Source organism: Pimephales promelas, chromosome 10, assembly GCF_988280905.1.
Source record: "Pimephales promelas chromosome 10, fPimPro1.hap1.1, whole genome shotgun sequence".
In the NCBI taxonomy this organism is placed as follows: Eukaryota; Metazoa; Chordata; class Actinopteri; order Cypriniformes; family Leuciscidae; genus Pimephales; species Pimephales promelas.
This window is the reverse complement of record NC_142778.1, coordinates 11,454,652-11,472,539: the sequence shown is the minus strand read 5'-3', so window position 1 is coordinate 11,472,539 and position 17,888 is coordinate 11,454,652. Positions and strand designations below refer to the sequence as shown.

General features: G+C 38.2%; 1 protein-coding gene and 1 long non-coding RNA gene across 3 annotated transcripts; both read right to left on the bottom strand.

Annotated features, from left to right (window-relative positions):
• Positions 1 to 2,355, bottom strand: LOC148977324 (uncharacterized). Of its 2 annotated transcripts, none has more exons than XR_016169871.1 (3): positions 1,340 to 1,473; positions 1,181 to 1,259; positions 1 to 236 (listed from the first exon to the last, which is right to left on the bottom strand). It is a non-coding gene; the product is annotated as an uncharacterized LOC148977324 (long non-coding RNA). The 2 variants fall into 2 exon arrangements; XR_016169870.1 differs by lacking the exon at positions 1,340 to 1,473 and adding an exon at positions 2,098 to 2,355 and having other exon boundaries at positions 4 to 236.
• Positions 2,356 to 5,275: 2,920 nt separating this feature from the next.
• On the bottom strand, positions 5,276 to 17,787 carry cenpn (centromere protein N). The gene is made up of 10 exons (XM_039681926.2): positions 17,485 to 17,787; positions 17,065 to 17,110; positions 16,906 to 16,965; positions 16,680 to 16,753; positions 16,380 to 16,553; positions 16,085 to 16,186; positions 15,120 to 15,174; positions 8,607 to 8,716; positions 8,107 to 8,230; positions 5,276 to 6,149 (listed from the first exon to the last, which is right to left on the bottom strand). The coding sequence occupies exons 1-10, from the start codon at positions 17,653 to 17,655 to the stop codon at positions 6,028 to 6,030; spliced, it is 1,038 nt and encodes a 345-aa protein (XP_039537860.2). The 5' UTR covers positions 17,656 to 17,787; the 3' UTR covers positions 5,276 to 6,027.
• Between the last annotated feature and the right edge of the window lie 101 nt (positions 17,788 to 17,888).

Below are 17,888 nucleotides of genomic sequence, written 5' to 3'. Positions count from 1 at the left end.
AGTGTGTCTATTTTTTTTAAAGATTATTTTAAAAAGATTATTTTTCTCACCTCACTATGTAGCACTGTTCTCATCAATTGTGGGTGGATGTGTTTTGCCCAAAATCTGCTGATCACGTCCACCATTCCGTGAATGAATTCATCATCTTTTAAGATTCTAAAGATGGTGGTCTGCTGTGGGGTCCAAGTAACAAAATCTGCATACTGTGCTGCACACACAAACATTTGCAGCTGGACCTTTGGCAAGGAGGAAGAGGGAAAAGAAGTATTATTAAAATGTGCCTTTGTTTTGTATTTGTTACAGAATGTCACAATTCTGTTGACAGCTACTGATTTCTTTGTGTATAGCTTTGCCTTTGCAGAGTAAACTGTACCTGAGTGTAGTAAGAATGGTTGGGCTTCAAAGAAAACAATGTGGAAAGGTGCCCTTTCTCATCATCTGTCCAGCTGACTGACTGCTGACCTGCCCACTTATACGGACACTTTGCCTCCACCACACCCTTGCCGCAACAATCGCATGACACATAAGCATCACATGATGCACCAAAGTATGGTCTTTCATGGCTGATTCTAAAGCCTGCTCTGTCCACTCTTAATCCTTCATGCACTTTGCATACATCTTCAGTGCCCAATATGTTGGTAGATATTTGGTCAGTGGCTGGGCCAATGCCTCGTGCATATTTGTAGGTGTCAAGGGCATGTTTTTCATTTTCTCTTCCCCACTTGAGGTAAGGACTATTTATGTTTTTAGCCTCTGACATGATTGTTCTGATTACAGTGCTTGAGGGTTTCTCTTGATTAGTGTGAAGAACAGTGTGAGCAAATGAGCTGGTTATTCTTCCTAGTCTGTGCCTTCGCCAGGCCTTACAGGCTGCCTGCATTACAGTCTCTGCCTCCACTCTGTCTGCCTCTTCCTTGGTAAAGGTTAGTGTTTCAAACCACAAGGAGTGGTGTGGTGTGGAGCCTGCATATTTACTAAAAGTACTCAGCACCACAGGACATTCACCTGTTGCGTGTAGCATTTGTAAAAACTGTGCCTGTTGGCTTGCTGAGGCTTTGGGGATGGGTCTCTTGACCTTACCTCTGACACTCCTGCCTCCGAAATCTATTGAGCGGATTTCTGATGGCTCAACTTTTTTTGTAGAAACAGCGTTCCATTGGCAGGCTATACTGGTACTTACAGTGGTGGTGATGCCCAGGCGGACTAAGGCTTCCAATTTATACAGAACTGCACCCACATGAGAACAGCTTTCACCTAGTCTTGGGTAAAAAAAAGAAAAAAGAAAGAAAGTGTCAATTCCACAAAAACGTGAGCACAAGTCAACAGTAGGATCTCTTACCCTGCCATGCAGTCGCAGTGAGCTGCTCTAACTTTGCCACTATTTTCCACAGCTACCCAGGTGTTGTGAGGCTTGTTAGTCACCCTCCAAGAAGGTTTAACACTGCTTTTAAAAACAAAGCACTTTGATGTGAAAAACAGTCTGGACCCAACCACTAACGAAAAACTTATGGGCCTCCAAGGACCTTTTGTTTTTCATTGTTTCCGATGTATACAGGCCTGTCAAACACAAACAGTGACATTGTTTATCATTTCTGGCTATAGTGGTGTCTGCTCTATTTTAAGATTAGCACTAGGGTCTATATGACTGCTCTGGGCTACATGTAACAACACGAACAGCATGTAGATCAAGCCTTCTAGGCTAGATAGGATAGAGTAATGTCACAACATCCAATTTGACAGCCCCATACATAACTTACATAGCCTTTACATAGCCAACACATTGTAAAGCTTTTTACAACTTTCAAAGTCCCAGCACTAGACACAAGCAGAAACCAGCCAAGTCCACTTTAGTCCTAGCCTGCCACTATTTCATCAGTAAAATCAGTTAACAGCCAAGGTAGCGTGTCTAGTGAGAGCTAAGTTAATCACGTAGCTGCTAGCAGCTTCGTCTTTCTAACTAGTAACTTATAGCTAGTTGGCAACACAACTGTCAATAGCTTAAATCAAGTTAAATATGATCCAAGCGACATGGCCTTATCGTCTAGTTTGCCATACTGTTAGTATGTTAATGAAAGAAAAAAAAAATAGGCTACTTACTTGGTGATTCCACGAGATAGTGGTAGATGTCTGAATAGTCCATATTTGGCCACTGCGTGGGGTCATTAATCCAGTTTTCGACTATTTCAAAAGGACATCTCTGTAACCCTGTATTCTGTAGCTTATTTAAATACCGCTCACGGTCCTCGGCCGGCAAAGATAGTGCGTATGTTTGTGCCATTTAGCTGCGACTAGAGCGAGTCTGTCAGCGAGTCTGTCAGGGGAATCCGTTTGTTTTCCCCCAAAAAGGGGCGTTAACCTTCGATGACGCAAAAGTAGCGTTGCCTTATAGACAAAGAGTGACGTCGGCGCGCAAGCGATCACTTCCGGCGCATGTGCAGACCGAAGCGCTCGTGCCGTCGTCAGATCATTTTGTCTATGATTACAAGAGGTAAAAACGATATAAATACTGTTCGTTTTCTCACACAAACCGCTCGTTTCGTGTCTTTGGCCATCAATGTGTACTTACATTTATGAGTCATTAAATCATGTTTAATTTTGACTTCTCTGTGCATGCTTTTTGGTGGACCCCCTTAGCCTCCAGTGTATGACTTATAGACAGAGGCGGACAGAGTACACAGCTTTATTACTTGAGTAAAAGTACAGATACCCCTTGCTAAATTTTACTCAAGTACAAGTAAAAGTACTACAGTCAGATGTGTACTTGAGTAAAAGTACTAAAGTAGCCTACTTGTTTTTAAAAGTACTTGAGTACCAAGAGTACAAGAGTACATTTTCTAAATATTGCATTACAACTGCCACAGTGCTTACATTTATGGACAGAAACGTCCTACATGGAGTTATGAAAAATGTTAAAGTTATACCTTGGAGAATGTAAAAGGAATTGAAAGTAAAATCAAGTTGTATTCATCTTTTTACCATGTTGCTTTACTTAACATTTAAGAAAATTTCAGAAAATTCAGAAAATTTAAATAGTCTGGCAAGGTGGGGCCACGGGCTGACACATTCCCGGGATGGACCTGCTGCATCCATTGGTTTCATCCATGGTTTGGTCTCTTATCTAAATCTGACCATGGAGTTGACTTTGGTGGAAAGCTGAAGGTGATTGCTGATAGGTTGTCCCAATCAGTGTCGCCTACACAATCCAATCATTTTGAGAGGGAAACAACAATTTGAGGGTTTCCGAGATTTTTCTTATTTCCTTTTTTTTTTTTTTTAGAAGTAGTTACTTTTTACTCACAGTTATGGATAGAAATGTATTGGAGTAAAGAGTACAATATTTCCCTCTCAAATATACTTGAGTAAAGTCATGAGTACTCCCCAAAAATGATACTTGAGTAAAGTACAGATCCCTTAAAATTGTACTTAAGTACTGTACTCAAGTAAATGTACTCCGATACTGTCCGGCTCTGCTTATAGACAACAACGGTGACTGAAAAACGTCAAAATTGAAAATACTGTGGAAACAAAGACACCTACATCTTGGATGCCCTTGAGGTAAGCTAAAACATATCAAAATTTAATGTGCGTGTGTGTAGACACCGTAAAATACACAAGGAGGGCTATACTGCCCTACAAAGCAAAAAGGCAGTAACTACGCAGAGTGCAGAGCTGAGAAAAATGACTTTTGCTAGGGCTTTTTGCAGTTACTGTACAAACGACTACCATTTTTCTCTAAAACGACACGCATTTAACATAAGATGTTTTGTCACATAACAAAGGATGCCTTGAATGTCATGAAAATTGTAATAATTAATGCTTTACCAAAACTGCAGTTACTGCCTTTTTGCTTTGTAGGGCAGTATATCAGAAGTGATGAAATTGAGTCAGGGTGAAAACTGTAGAGCGAAAACTGTAGAGCGAATGAAGATGTAGTCTATTAAAAGACAAACAAATACATGATGTTTCAAACTGTGTCTGTGAGAGCAGTGTTTTGTGACATGCTGTATTTAATCTAAAACTTATTTAAACTAATTTTCATATAATTGTGAGTTTTAATGACTGTATTTTAATTAATAACCCTATAAAATATGGATAAGAGCATTAAATACTTCATTCTATAGGAGAGCAATGTTCCCTAAAATTAATTATTTTTCAATTAATGAATATTTATATATAGGTGATTGCTTTTAAATGTACATAATCAAGATAAACATATTCTCATAAGATGGTCTGTGTAATTTACCATCACTACTTCTTTCTGCCCATGCTACGTTCCTCTTCTCTCCCTCATCCTGCTGCTATTTGGCAGCTCTGAAGAAAGAGGACAGCCTCCACCATCACATCTTCCTTTTCTCTCTTGCACTTGTGGGGGATGTCTTTCTTACTAAGTACTACTACGAGTAAGTAGAGACATGGACAATTTAAATGTGATATGAAAAAGACTTTATTAACTAGACTAAACTCTAACATTCCCACACATACATGCATTAAATTTTTGAAGAGATATGTCACATTTTTCATACTTCAAGTAAAAAAAAACAAAACAATTGCCAGTTATTTTAGGGGATGGCCCATACTACATGCATACTTCATATGAATACTTTAAACACATCAAAACCTAATTTCTTATACGTAGAAAAATCTACAGTATGCACACATCATATCAAATCATTTTACTGCAGCATTTAGGAAAATGTCACATATGGACGTGACGTCACATTTTACTACTTCATAGGTCTTAAAGAACAATTCTGTTTTTAATAAAAAATGAAAAAAAAAGCATGTCATGTTCTAGCATGTCATTTGCACATTCATAAGAGTGTTGCAAGCATTACATTACCAAGTTGCAAAGATCATACGAGAAGAAAGGGAAGCACAGAGGTCCGCCATGTCATGTGCAAGCTTGACAACTTGTTGACATTTATGTCAAGCATGAAACATGAACGTGCTTATGAAAGATGGCCAGAAAAAAAAAAGGTTACACAAGTTTAAAATATTATTTTCATCACACGCTGATTGATTCACTTCAGAGGACTTTCATGAATTCATCCACTAGTTGTATGACTTAACATCATGATTAGTGGTTACTTAAGCGACAACCTTTGAGTTACAATATTGTGGACTGACAGAGATGGGCTAATTTTCTAATTTTTCTCTTTTTATTTTGGGATGGATTATCTCTTTAAGATAAAAACTGTGTTAACAGTTTTATAGCATATTTTCAACACATTTTCTCTACTCTTACATGGAAGACAGTGACACATGATTTCAAAACCAAGTTACCGCTTTTATTTTAGCAATGATGACTGTATGGCATTGTAAAGGAAAGATCTTTTTTGTAAGGACCTAAGACACAAAGGGTAACTTCATTTTAGTGTCCTTGTTACATATATTACATGTACTTGCTGTAGTTATAATAAATTGTGTATAATCACATGCAAATAACCCTATAGAAACACTTTTTTTTAACTAATTAATATTACTCAGAGCTTGGTATAATTACACTGTAACAAGGACACCTTAATATAAAGCGTAACCCAAAATTGCAAGTATGAATGAAATTTGAATTTCCATTTTCAACATTTATCAATGAATCCAGTACAATATTGACTGCCCGATTGCATGTGCATGGAAAGTAGATTAAATTCTGATTTCATACAAATTTCCATAACTTTTTTATGTGCAATTGTACATTACACAGCTTGAAAAGGACTAAATTCAGATATTTTTTAAAATAACTGTTATTACAATTTTCTTTTTTAAAAAACTTTATTTAAAACAATGCTAAAATGACACTAAAATCATACATGCTATATTTCCTATATATGTGTTATATATATATATAGGTTAATTGTAAAAAAAAACATTCTTACTGCTGGATCAGATTAGGGGACAATGCTGATGTTGCCAAGATTACACAAATGTCTTCTCCAACGTTCTCATTTTTTCAGGATGCAGGTGGCACAATATATTCTCATGTTTGCCCATCCTAGCTGAACGGATTTTCCTCAGCAATGTCAATTGTCATCAGGCTCTCTGTGATGATGCTTGGCTAGAAACACCAGGGCCTTTGTCTGTGATGACAAAATAATTCCTTCCCCTCTGAGTGATGGCAGACAACAGCGGAGTGACAGGACCTTCAGCCATGCCTGCCAATATATATATTAAATAAATACTTTATTGATTGCAGTGAAGGAGAAAATAAAAACTAGGTTCTAAAGTTTTTGTATGACTGAGAAGCATGGGCAATGCCAGACAATACTTGTAAATACACCTTGGTGATGGACAATGTAACAGCTTAAAGGAACACTCCGACTTTTTGGGACTTTAGCCTATTCACCTTAACCCCCAGAGTTAGATAAGTCCATACATACCTTTCTCATCTCCGTGCGTGCTATAAGTCTGTTTGACGCATCCACCGCTAGCCTAGCTTAGCACAAAGACTGGATGTGAATGGTTGCAGCTTTCATACTAATCCAAATGAGTGACAAAATAACGCAAACGTTTTCCTATTTACATGTTGTGATTTGTATAGTCACAGAGTGTACAAATAACAAAGTCAAATGAGACACAGACATCTTTTAACCGTATAAAACCTGGGAACTATTCTCTGAAGGCGAAGCACTGCTACTTTGACGGAGTGATAACCGCATCACCTGAGACACGCCGTGGTGAGGAGCGGAGAGTTCGCTCAGAGTTTGGGTAACAGAGTCAGCAATTTCTAAATATTAAAAGCGTAGTTTACAGTCATGGGTTTTCGGTCGTAAATAGCTGCGACAGTAAACAGGGGAGGTAATACCATGTTTCACAGAATTCCAATTAAAACGCTGACTGGATGAAGAAATGGCTAACTTACTCTGGATATTTATCCAAACACACCTAAATAGATTATCAAGGGACATTATGTTTGCTCGGTACATTTCAATGAGGACGACTTTTTTGAAAAAATGGAATTTGCCACACGGACCATAATGTGCTGAAGGATACGGCCATCCCATCGATAGCACAGACAGGACAAGTGGATCACCTGCGGCTGAGGTAAGTGTTCCGTTATGTTTTTAGATGACCTACTGTAACAGTGCCTTTAGCCAGATCTAATGTAACGTTAATGACACTATTATATGATTAGGCTATGAATATGTTTTTTTCTTGATGCGGTGCGGACGCGCTTGGAAAAAAACGAGCGCGTTGAACTTGCACCCTGCGCGCGGCGCGCCTATAGCCTAAATTTGAAATAACCATGGAAATAACGAACTTGAGCGTGCAAAAGGGTACGATAGGCTGTGAGTTCATTGTGCAAAAACAATTTGTGCTATTACTTTCCCCTTATTCTATCCTATAGTAATGCAATTATACTGTATATTATATGCTGTTGAATACATTTGGTTCAGCTAATAAATTGCATTTAAAATATATTGATTCCTGTAATAATAATTATTTATTCATGTTCTGTGATATTTATAAATCTGGATGCGTTTTTCGTTAGAATTCAATGAAACATGGTACTTTATTACCTGGTCTTCCCTGTTTATTGTCACAGCTCATACAATAAAGCAAACACCCATGATAAACTATGCTTTTCTATCTAACGTTGGTAATTGCTGACTCTTTACTCCAACACTGAGCGAACTCTCTGCTCCTCGTCACGGTGCGTCTCAGGTGATTGTTATCACTCTGCCCAAGTAGCAGTGCTTCGCCTTCAGAAAATATAGTATTTATACGGTTAAAAGATGTCTGTGTCTCATATGGCCTTGATATTTGCACACTCCGTGACTATACAAACCACAACATGTAAATAGGAAAACGTTTGCGTTATTTTGTCACTCATTTGGATTAGTATGAAAGCTGCAACCATTCACATCCAGTCTTTGTGCTAAGCTAGGCTAGCGGTGGGTGCGTCAAACAGACTTATAGCACGCACGGAGATGAAAAAGGTATGTGTGTGGACTTATCTAACTCTGGGGGATAAGGTGAATAGGCTAAAGTCCCAAAAAGTCAGAGTGTTCCTTTAAAACCATTATCAAATGAGTTTTATGTTCATATACTCCCTGTCCTCAAGAGACTTGATTTTGACTTCAGTCAAAGGAAAGGGTTTTGGTTCCTCACCTGAAGCAACACAGTGGCGCAAGGACTCTAACAGACTGCTGCTTGAGAACTTGACCACCCCTCTGAAGAACTCCTCTTTGTCACTTTGGGTGTAGTTGCCATTTCCTTTGTACCTTGTCTCAAGCTGAGACAAAAACAGAGGATTCATGTAACTAAAGCACATTTATAAATGTCAAAAAGCTTGTTTAGGTGTACATGTGGTTAAAGGTGCAGTAAGCGATTTCTGAAAAACGCTGTTGAAAGTGGATCAGAACGAGCACCAAAACACATTTGTAGCCAATCAGCAGTTACTCATTAGAGGGGAGGTGCCTTTATTGCACAGGGTGTTTGTGAATTTGTGGGGGCAGAGCTATGAAGATATGGGTGTGTTTTGGTGATTTCAAATATCAATACCCTTTCTCAAAAGAATCGCTTACTGTAAAAATATATTTAATTATAATACAAACAACTGATATTCAATCTAAAGGGATTTATGTGAGATGAGAGGTTTACACACTCACTCTATACACAGCGGATTCTAGCTTTGGTGTAGCCCCATGTCCAAACACCTCACAGGCCATCTGATGTCTTCTCTCTTCATGGTCCTTGTGTTCCTTTCCAATACAGGGGTCTGTAAAAAGTCCAGCAAAAAAAAATAATAAAATAAAAAAATAGATTATTTATAAATAAGTTGAAAGATATATCATGCTTATTCACTACGGATGTAAACTGAAGTAAATGATATTTATTACTATTAAAAAAATCTAAATGATGGTGGGGGCTGTACCTAAATTCAAATGAAAATGTCTGCAACTCAACATTAAGAACACTACTGAAGTCGTAAGTGGTGGAAACAAATTTGGGATGGGAGAATTAAAAAAAAAAAAACTTTTGCATTCCCCCCCCAAAAACGTTTGCATTCCCTCACAAAATGTTTGTGTTCCCACGGGAAAACTGTTGTGAGCTCAGACAGACACTTCCTGTATAATGTCACTGGCAGTGTTTCAGACTGCTCTGTATGTTAACAATGGAGCGTTTCATAGTGTTTGAACTTGGACTCAAATATAAAGAAATGATGTGAGAGTGCTTCAAGGAGTTCAGTAAAGTTGGCAATATATTCACAGATTTGAACTTCCAGGATCAATATTCGTGAGCTAAACTTTAAAACACAAATTTCACCCATTTACAATCGTAGTAACGTAGACAACGAGCTACAACCCAATTTTCCTTAAAACGAGCTTTACAATATTAAAGGTATAGCGGAGGATCTTTCCGAATTTTAGAGAAGACCCACCCTCTCCATTTTTAAAAAAAAAATGCACATGCACAAACACAACACTCTTGCTCCCGAGAGGGAACGCCTATTACGCCTTACACAATTATGTTGCAAATTATAAACTAACTAAAAAACATTCATAAAATAGACAAAATGTCTAATGCCCTTCCGTGTTTTATTTACTTATTATACTGATCGATTGAGTGACCGAGGACTCAAGACAGAATATGTACAACCCTTTATCACACTAAATACCTTCAGAGGAAACTATTTTGCAAATCGCAATTACGTTACATGGCAATAAGCAGTGCTATTACGTTGGTCCTTAACCTAATATGTGTCATTGTTAATACGTAGGTATTAATACGTTATTTTTATAGTTGCATATGTAATGGAGAAGTAGCTTGTTGCATTTGTGTAATAATAAACACACAAGGTTTTAGAATATGAACACACAAGGTTTTAGAGTATTTCAGCGCGATACCATTTACCATTTGGTCAAAAGGCTACTTTAGACAAATTGAGATGTTTACCATGTCTATGCGGTGCATGACTTGTGCCAGGGCTAGCATTGCTAAGTAGCTTGCATTAACTTTTACTAGTGATTTTAAATGGACTTTTCCAAATAGCAAAACTTTACCTGTCTAGTAGAATCTTCGCGACCATAGGAGAAGCCCAATCTGTGCTTTTAGCGCACGCCAGCGTGTGATATTCATCCAAAATCACTCTGGTCTTGTTTCTATATTCTGCGGCCTTTATCTTCTGATCATACACTTCTTATACATTTTTTTGTCTTTCGACCCTCAGCCATTTTCAAAGGAATGGCTGAAACTGTAACTACAACTGTAATACACCTGAAACTGTAATACACCTGAAAGTGAAAACTACATAGGGATGAGCACGTACGATGGCCTTACGTAAACATATCACCAGAATGATTGACACTTAGGTGGACCAATAATATAGACTACCCACCCGGAAAAAGAAAATCCTCCGCTATACCTTTAATGTCTCTAAGCAGGCGATTGAAAGACACGTCCGAATAAGGGACCACCTGCAAAGTGCAAAACCCTTTTGCACATTTTATATTATGAAAAATATTCAATAACTTCACTGTGACACACTAGCCTGGCTGATGCCAGACCACGTATCATTGTGAATAAAATCGCGCTGCGGCAAGGCAGCATGGGAAAACCCAGGCTAGTGACACACTGTACTGTCACCAAATTCAGTTCACACATCACTGGTCTCCTACTGGTTATACTACAACAGTTAGAGTTTGTAAAAAAGCATCCTTTTTATTATGAAACAAAAATCAATAATTTCACCGTTATACAGTGTAATACCATCAGACAAGAAATTATCATGCAAAAGCTATGATTGTAACTAATATGTTAGCTGCGTACCACTAACAATATCATTTGTGTAAAGAATATGCCTACTTATTTTTTATGTGCTATTACTTGCCAAAAGTGTTACACACTGTATAGCCCCTTTCACACAGAGATTCAGGAAAATACACGGATAATGTGACCCGGCATTTGTCCCGGGATTGTTTGATTTCGGTTCATTCAAACTGCCAGTGATTTGCCGGGATCTGTGAGTGCGTTCACACACAACCCGTAAAAATCCAGGGAAGACACATGACGTCAAGATGAGATGTATAACGTACACGTCGAAAACACGCGCATACCGTTCCACAAAGCTGGTGAACGATCTCTGCTTCAGCGCGGATAGTGAGGAGCTCCTGGTCTCTGCTTCGCTACAGTTTGCAGGTATTTGTTCGTCCTTTCTTTGTTGATGACGAACACAAACTTTCTTCTAAGAGCAAGAGAGTCGTGCGATGGCACGAGTGTCATCATTATGACACACCCCTTACAGCATTGGTTGTTGTCACTTTTGTTGACACAGCGCGCGTTCCAGGACTGATCCCGGCAATGTTACTAGGTCCCCAACCCGGCATCAGTCCCGGTATCAATCCCGGGTCGTGTTTGCGTTCACACAGAAGGCTTTCTGGCAATTTCCCGGCATCAATGCGCTGTGTGAAAGGGGCTTATGTGTCCCCAAATTCAGTTTACACTTCAATGGTCTCCCACTGGTCATAATATTACACTTAGTATTATGACCAGTGGGAAACCATTGAGGTGTAAACTGTATTTGGTGACACTACAGTGTGTAACATTAAAGTAAATTACTATTTTTGTAGTCAAGTTTTTTGGGCTATATTGCACTATATTGCACAGACGGTCGCTTCGCACTTAAGCCGCCTACTCATAGAGATCAATTTATATTATAAGGCTCACTTTGAGGAAAATTGGGTTGTGGCTCGTTGTCTATGTTACTGTGATTGTAAATGGGTGTAATTTGTGTTTTAAAAATGTTAAGCTCGCGAGTTATTGATCCGGGAAGTTCGAAACTGTGAATATATTGCCAACTTTACTGAACTCCTTGAAGCACTCTGACTGCATTTCTTTATATTTGAGTCGAAGTTCAAACACTATAGCCCCTTTCACACAGAGATTCTGGAAAATACACGGATAATGTGACCCGGCATTTGTCCCGGGATTGTTTGATTTCGGTTCATTCACACTACCAGTGATTTGCCGGGATCTGTGAGTGCGTTCACACACAACCCGGAAAGATCCTGGAAAGACACATGACGTGAGGATGAGACGTGTAACGTACGTGTCGAAAACATACACACGCGCATACCATTCCACAAAGCTGGCGAACGATCTCAGCTTCAGCACGGATAGTGAGGAGCTCCTGGTCTCTGCTTCGTTCCAGTTTGCAGACATTTGTTCGTCCTTTCTTTGTGGATGACGAACACAAACTTTCTTCTAAGAGCAACAGAGTCGCACGAGCGTCATCACTATGACACACCCCTTACAGCATTGGTCCTGGCTTTTTTTCACACAGCACGCGTTACGGGACTGATTCGGTCAATGTTACTAGGTCCTCAACCCGGAATCGATGCCGGTATCAATCCCGGGTCGTATTCGCGTTCACACAGGCAATTCCAGGGATCAACGCGCTGTGTGAAAGGGGCTTATGAAACGCTCCATTGTCAACATACAGAGCAGTCTGAAACACTGCCAGCGACATCATACAGGAAGTGTCTATCCGAGTTCACAACAGTTTTAGTGTGGGAACGCAAATATCTTTGCGAGGGAATGCAAAAGTTTTGCAAGGGAACAAAGTATCTTGGGGGAACGCAAAAGTTTTGCGAGGGAAAGAAAAAAATAAATAAAATCTTCCCATCCCAAATTGTTTTCACCACCACGTCCCTTTAGGGGCTCCGTACAATACAGAGACTGAATTCATTCAGATTTAGCTATGGATTGATTGTATACTCTCGCTGTTGTACATCTCACTAATGTAATTTTACATCTAATTCACATCATCACACGTTTCACACACATGATCAGCGTCAGCCAATAGTGAGCCTACGTGTGATATACAACACAGAAGAGCTGCACAGTAACACTATGTGAACTCACTCGAGACCCACAGAGAAGGAAATTAATAGTTGAATAAAGTCTTTATTTTTGTTTGTTTTTTTGCTCACAAAAAATATTCTCGTCGCTAACTTAAGATTGAGTCACTGTAGTCACCAGGGGCCTCATTTATAAACATTGCGCACGCACAAAAGAAGGCGTACACCGCTCTCTACGCAATAGTTGGTATTTATAAAAAGCAAACTTGACGGTAAAATGTGCGGTCCTTCACGCAAGCACTGACCCAGGCGTACGCACAAAAAACAGGTGAAATGAGAAATGGCGACACCGTCGGCAGTTGGAAAAAACACGTGAAAGTGTGTGAAACTGTAGACGGTTCTGTAAAATAAATGGCAATACTGCCTGTCATAAATAACACGAAGACTTCACAAAGCAAGTCTTACAATTAACAGCCTACACGAACACCCGTTTGATCGATCTGTAACAGAAATGGAAATTAACACATAGGCCTATTTCCAAAAAGAAAGTGAAATATGTTCTGCAATAATATTGGCATGTTACACAATTCATCCTCATAAATAAGATGGTAAACAGAACGAAATAATGTACAAAACTGATATTCTCGCTAATGTGTCTGTCTAACGGAGCAGATATAGCAATTAGATAGTCAGTCAGATAGATAAATAATTAGGGAGATATAGGCCTATAGATAGATAAATAGATAGATGTATTATTTGTCCACTGGGGAAAGTTGTTTTCATAGTAAAAACATCTTCATAATCTACGGAATCATGGTAGCCTATTCATGCATGCCTTTAGTTTGTTTTATTTTTTGATAAAATAACGTATGACGTATGCCTCAACCATTCAGAAATTACATTTGCGCTGAACTATTTCCCATTTCCAAGTAGATTATAACCGACATCCGTAGCTTGTCAGATGCAGAATTAAATGGATGTAAATAAAATGCCCCATCACAATGCGTAATGACACACAATGGCTGATATTGCGCTCTTAGAAGATGTGGCGATTAAATGGAAGGATTCGGAGTGAATGCATCATCTTCACAACAAAAGGTGTGGAAAAAATATATTATTTATTCAAGAATTCCCTCATTGTGCAGTTTATTTCAGTTAGGACAGTCTTGATTTCGCCCAACTCCTTGGCCACCTCTCAAATTGAATTAATGACTAGACGCTTTTTTGCCTCGACTCTGACGTCCGACCATTTCTTTTTTATTTTGGCCACAGTCCGAGGTTGTGAGGCTACAGCATTTACGGCGTCTGCAACCTTTTGCCACTCAAGTGCCTTTTTGGCATTACTAATGACCACACTGTGCCCTCCAAACAACATTTTTCTCCTCTTTTCCACCTCGCCAATGATAATTTCTACTTCACATTGAGTGAAGTTACGTTTTTTATTTCCTCTCTGTGTTTAACATGATTTCACAATCGATGAATATTAACTTGTGGGCGTTTTACGGACTATTTATGGGCAACTATGGGCGTGTCATGAAGCCGCAAAAGCTGCGCTACATTTAGAATTGATAGTGATTTATTAAGGGAAAATGCGTAGGATGTGCGTGTGCACGGTTTTATAAATCCAAATATTTCTGTGCGTACGCACGTCCTATGTTTCATCCATACGCCACTTCTGACACAAATCCTATGCAAAGCAATCCCTTAGGAGCCTGTGTAGGAGTGATCCAGCTCTCAGATTTGATCAAAATCTTAATTTGTGGTACGAAGATGAACGAAAGTCTTGCGGGGTTGGAACAACATGAGGGTAAGTAATTACTGACAGAATTTTCATTTTGGGGTGAACTATCCCTTAATATGGATCATCAAGAAAATTAAAAAATGTAAGATTTAGATCTTTGACTGGATTACTAAATTTTAGTTATAAACTAGTGTGCTTTTGGTGTATTCCTTGGTTTAATATCCTGTTAAGGTGAATCCTAAAGCTCTCATTCCAAATTGCGGCATGTTTTCCCTAGCATTGTTGTTGATATCTCAATTTGTTGTTGCCTCGTTTCCAAAAAGCTCTACTGACCTGTAGGGAAGATGCCCATTTCTAGTCAGATAAAGCAAGGATGTCCCTATATACACATTACTTTTTAATTTAGCAAAATATTTGGAATTTACAATTAAATGTTTTTAAAAAGCACTGTTTAGCAAATTTATTTAACCTTGGCAAAACATAAGTAACAAAACTGTATACATTGCCAGAGATTGTTGTACATATGTATTGTTCTAATTTTTGTGCATGTAAAAGACATAAACATAAAAACATGTACATACGTGATGGGAGAGTGTTTCTTTCTTGTAGGGGCCTTGAATGAGCATTTGGAAAAACCTAGCAGTGTAAAAACAAAATAAAAAAACCCCCAAAAATCAGTACTTATCAAATAAGATTAGTCTTTATGTAAGAAATATCACTCTTTGGTCTGTAAGACATGTCAATCTTACTTTGAAAAATCAGAAACAATATGATTCAAAATGTTTCATTTCAATTTGAGAACAAAATCCAATAGTGACATAATTGTTGTGTCTACCAGACAATGGTATTGAGTGAGAGGGTCTCTTGATCCGAATGTAAACAGCATAGGAGATACATGGTTATGCCAGATGTGAATTATGTCAGAGCTGCCCACATATGATTGGAAACTATCACATGCATTCATGTGGTTAGAGCAGCACAATTCTGGATAATTTGAGAATCACAATTTTTTGTGTCAAATCGAGATCATGATACTTACACAAAATAACATATAATTTACTAGATTTTCTGACAACATGCTAATTGCTGCAGTCTATTTAAAAATGTTTAATTAATTTAAATGATTTTTATTTTATTTATTAAATCAGTGAATGAATGATTAAATTCATTAAGACTTCAATTGTTTCATTGCTGGATGAACCTTTTTTGAACTAATCTCTTGGATGATTAAATGACAAATAAATATTCACAAATCATGTTCATAAGTCACTTGGTAATACCTAGTGAATGTAACAATGTAATTCATACAAATCTAGTTTGAAGCACCAAGTTACTTTCAAAAGGTGAATTGCTCTTTTTTGATCACTACTGTAGACGTCAGTGTTTATATCCAAACTATAAACTTTAATCCCAGTATTTATTTGATAATCACATGAGTTTTGAGCAGAGAATGCTCAGATTATATCAGATAATGCCTGATAAATCTAAATTAATCTTTCAGAAAGATATGCTGGATTTGCCCACAAGCTGCCAGTCAATAGGTTACCTGCTGATAACGTCTCAGAAGCAAGTCCCTCATTGCAGTGAGACTCTTGGTGCTCAGGAGGCCATCCTTTATAGAGCCATGTTTTGTGGCTATTACTAATGCCTAGGAAAATAAATAAACACAATTGAGATTTTACTTTTTTGGGGGGTGGGAGAATTATAATTTTCAAATCTTTCAGTATCAAGTTGCATCAGCGTCTGGTTATACAGTATAAATCAAATAAGTTATCCTAAAACAGTATCTCACACCAAATAAGACAGCAAAGGAAGCAAAATGGAGACAGTTCAAAAGTCACCTGGCATAGAAAGATCTTGTGTTTGGCCATGAGGTTGGATATAAACACATAGGAAGTGTGTAGGTGGTGCACAACATAAGTTGGCTTAAGGTGGTTGGGTTTGCTGAAGTTGTCTCCCCAGGCAATCCGAATCCATATAGCCTCATCCTCGTGTTTCTTCATCTTAATGGAAATCTTGAAAAGTAAAATCAAAAGATTTTAGTCAATACGACTACCGAGTGTTATGTCATTTTGAATTGTTAAACTGAAAAGTTGAGTTGGATTTGAAAGCTTAAATGCCAAATGAAATTGTGTAATTACATGCCGAATGACCCCATGCAAATGTGCTTTAAACTGCTCTTTAAACTGTGTCAGCTCTACACAAACTGCATCATCTGTAGAGAAAAGCAAGATGAACTATTTCAGACAAGAATTTATATATGTAAAGTAAAACCATATACTTAACATGTACCAAACTGGGCTCATTGTGCATTCCTTCAAAATCAAATCAATTTAACAATGAAAATCATACATAAATCCCCCTTACCTTGTGCCTCAGTAAGCTGACATGCGTGCCAGATGCCTTGATCGGGATTTTCTATACGATCTAATGGAGGCAATCAAATTCAGATGGGATTATGTAACGTTACATTTAAATTTGAAAACACGTTTAAAGAAGAAGAAAAAAATAGGCCATTTCACTCACAGATCATTTCCAGATTAGTGACGTGCTTCAGGCTAAGTCTGTTCTCCTATGAGGAGAGAGAAGGAGAAGGAGAGAGGGAGAGAGGGAGAGAGAGAGAGAGAGAGAGAGAGAGAGAGAGAGAGAGAGAGAGAGAGAGAGAGAGAGAGATTTACACAATAATTTATTTACGCTGATGTAAAAATCGTTCTGATTCTAAGCCATATTTCATTAAAAACAGTTGTTGCATATCGACCCCCCCCCCCCACCCACACACACACACATTTCTGGCCATGTAAAAACATTTGACCTAACTCAAACACAGTAACGTAGACAGCTTTTATGAAAAAAATAAATACGGTAACGGTAGTGTCCCATTTGATGATTTTGAAATAAAATGTTTTAAATAATAAATTATTATTTAATGTTAATGATGTATCTCACCTCACATAAACTAATGACATGTTCCACTATCACCCATTTGGGTCTCGTGTAATCCAGATCGCGCAGCTGTTCGGCTGATAAACAATTCCATCTCTTCAGAAGGTTTTCTATATTTCTGTTTGGTATTTTCCGGATTATCCGATATAAAACAGATCTGGCTTGTGCGTCCATTGTGTGGACAAAAGTTTTTTTTTCCCCGTTAACGGTTAATATAATTTATCATCATATATTCTGCGTTTTAGACGTTCAAAACAAACCGCCAGAAATCAAACAGATATCTGAACCGGAAGTTCCGGTCAACAGCGGATGTGACATAAAAGCATAGACAGCGAAAGGCATACAAGTCATATGCAAGATGTATGCATACCCAGGATGTTTTTTTTTCTGTTAGGTACTATTGTTTG

What these genes read in the sequence shown, in the direction of transcription:
- cenpn (XM_039681926.2), bottom strand. Translation starts at nt 17,655, where the DNA reads ATGGACGCACAAGCCAGATCTGTTTTATATCGGATAATCCGGAAAATA. An exon ending in CACTAATCTGGAAATGATCT is followed by an intron (nt 16,966 to 17,064) that starts GTGAGTGAAATG and finishes TGCCTCCATTAG; the next exon opens with ATCGTATAGAAAATCCCGAT. An exon ending in TAGAATCCGCTGTGTATAGA is followed by an intron (nt 8,231 to 8,606) that starts GTGAGTGTGTAA and finishes TTTTTGTCTCAG; the next exon opens with CTTGAGACAAGGTACAAAGG.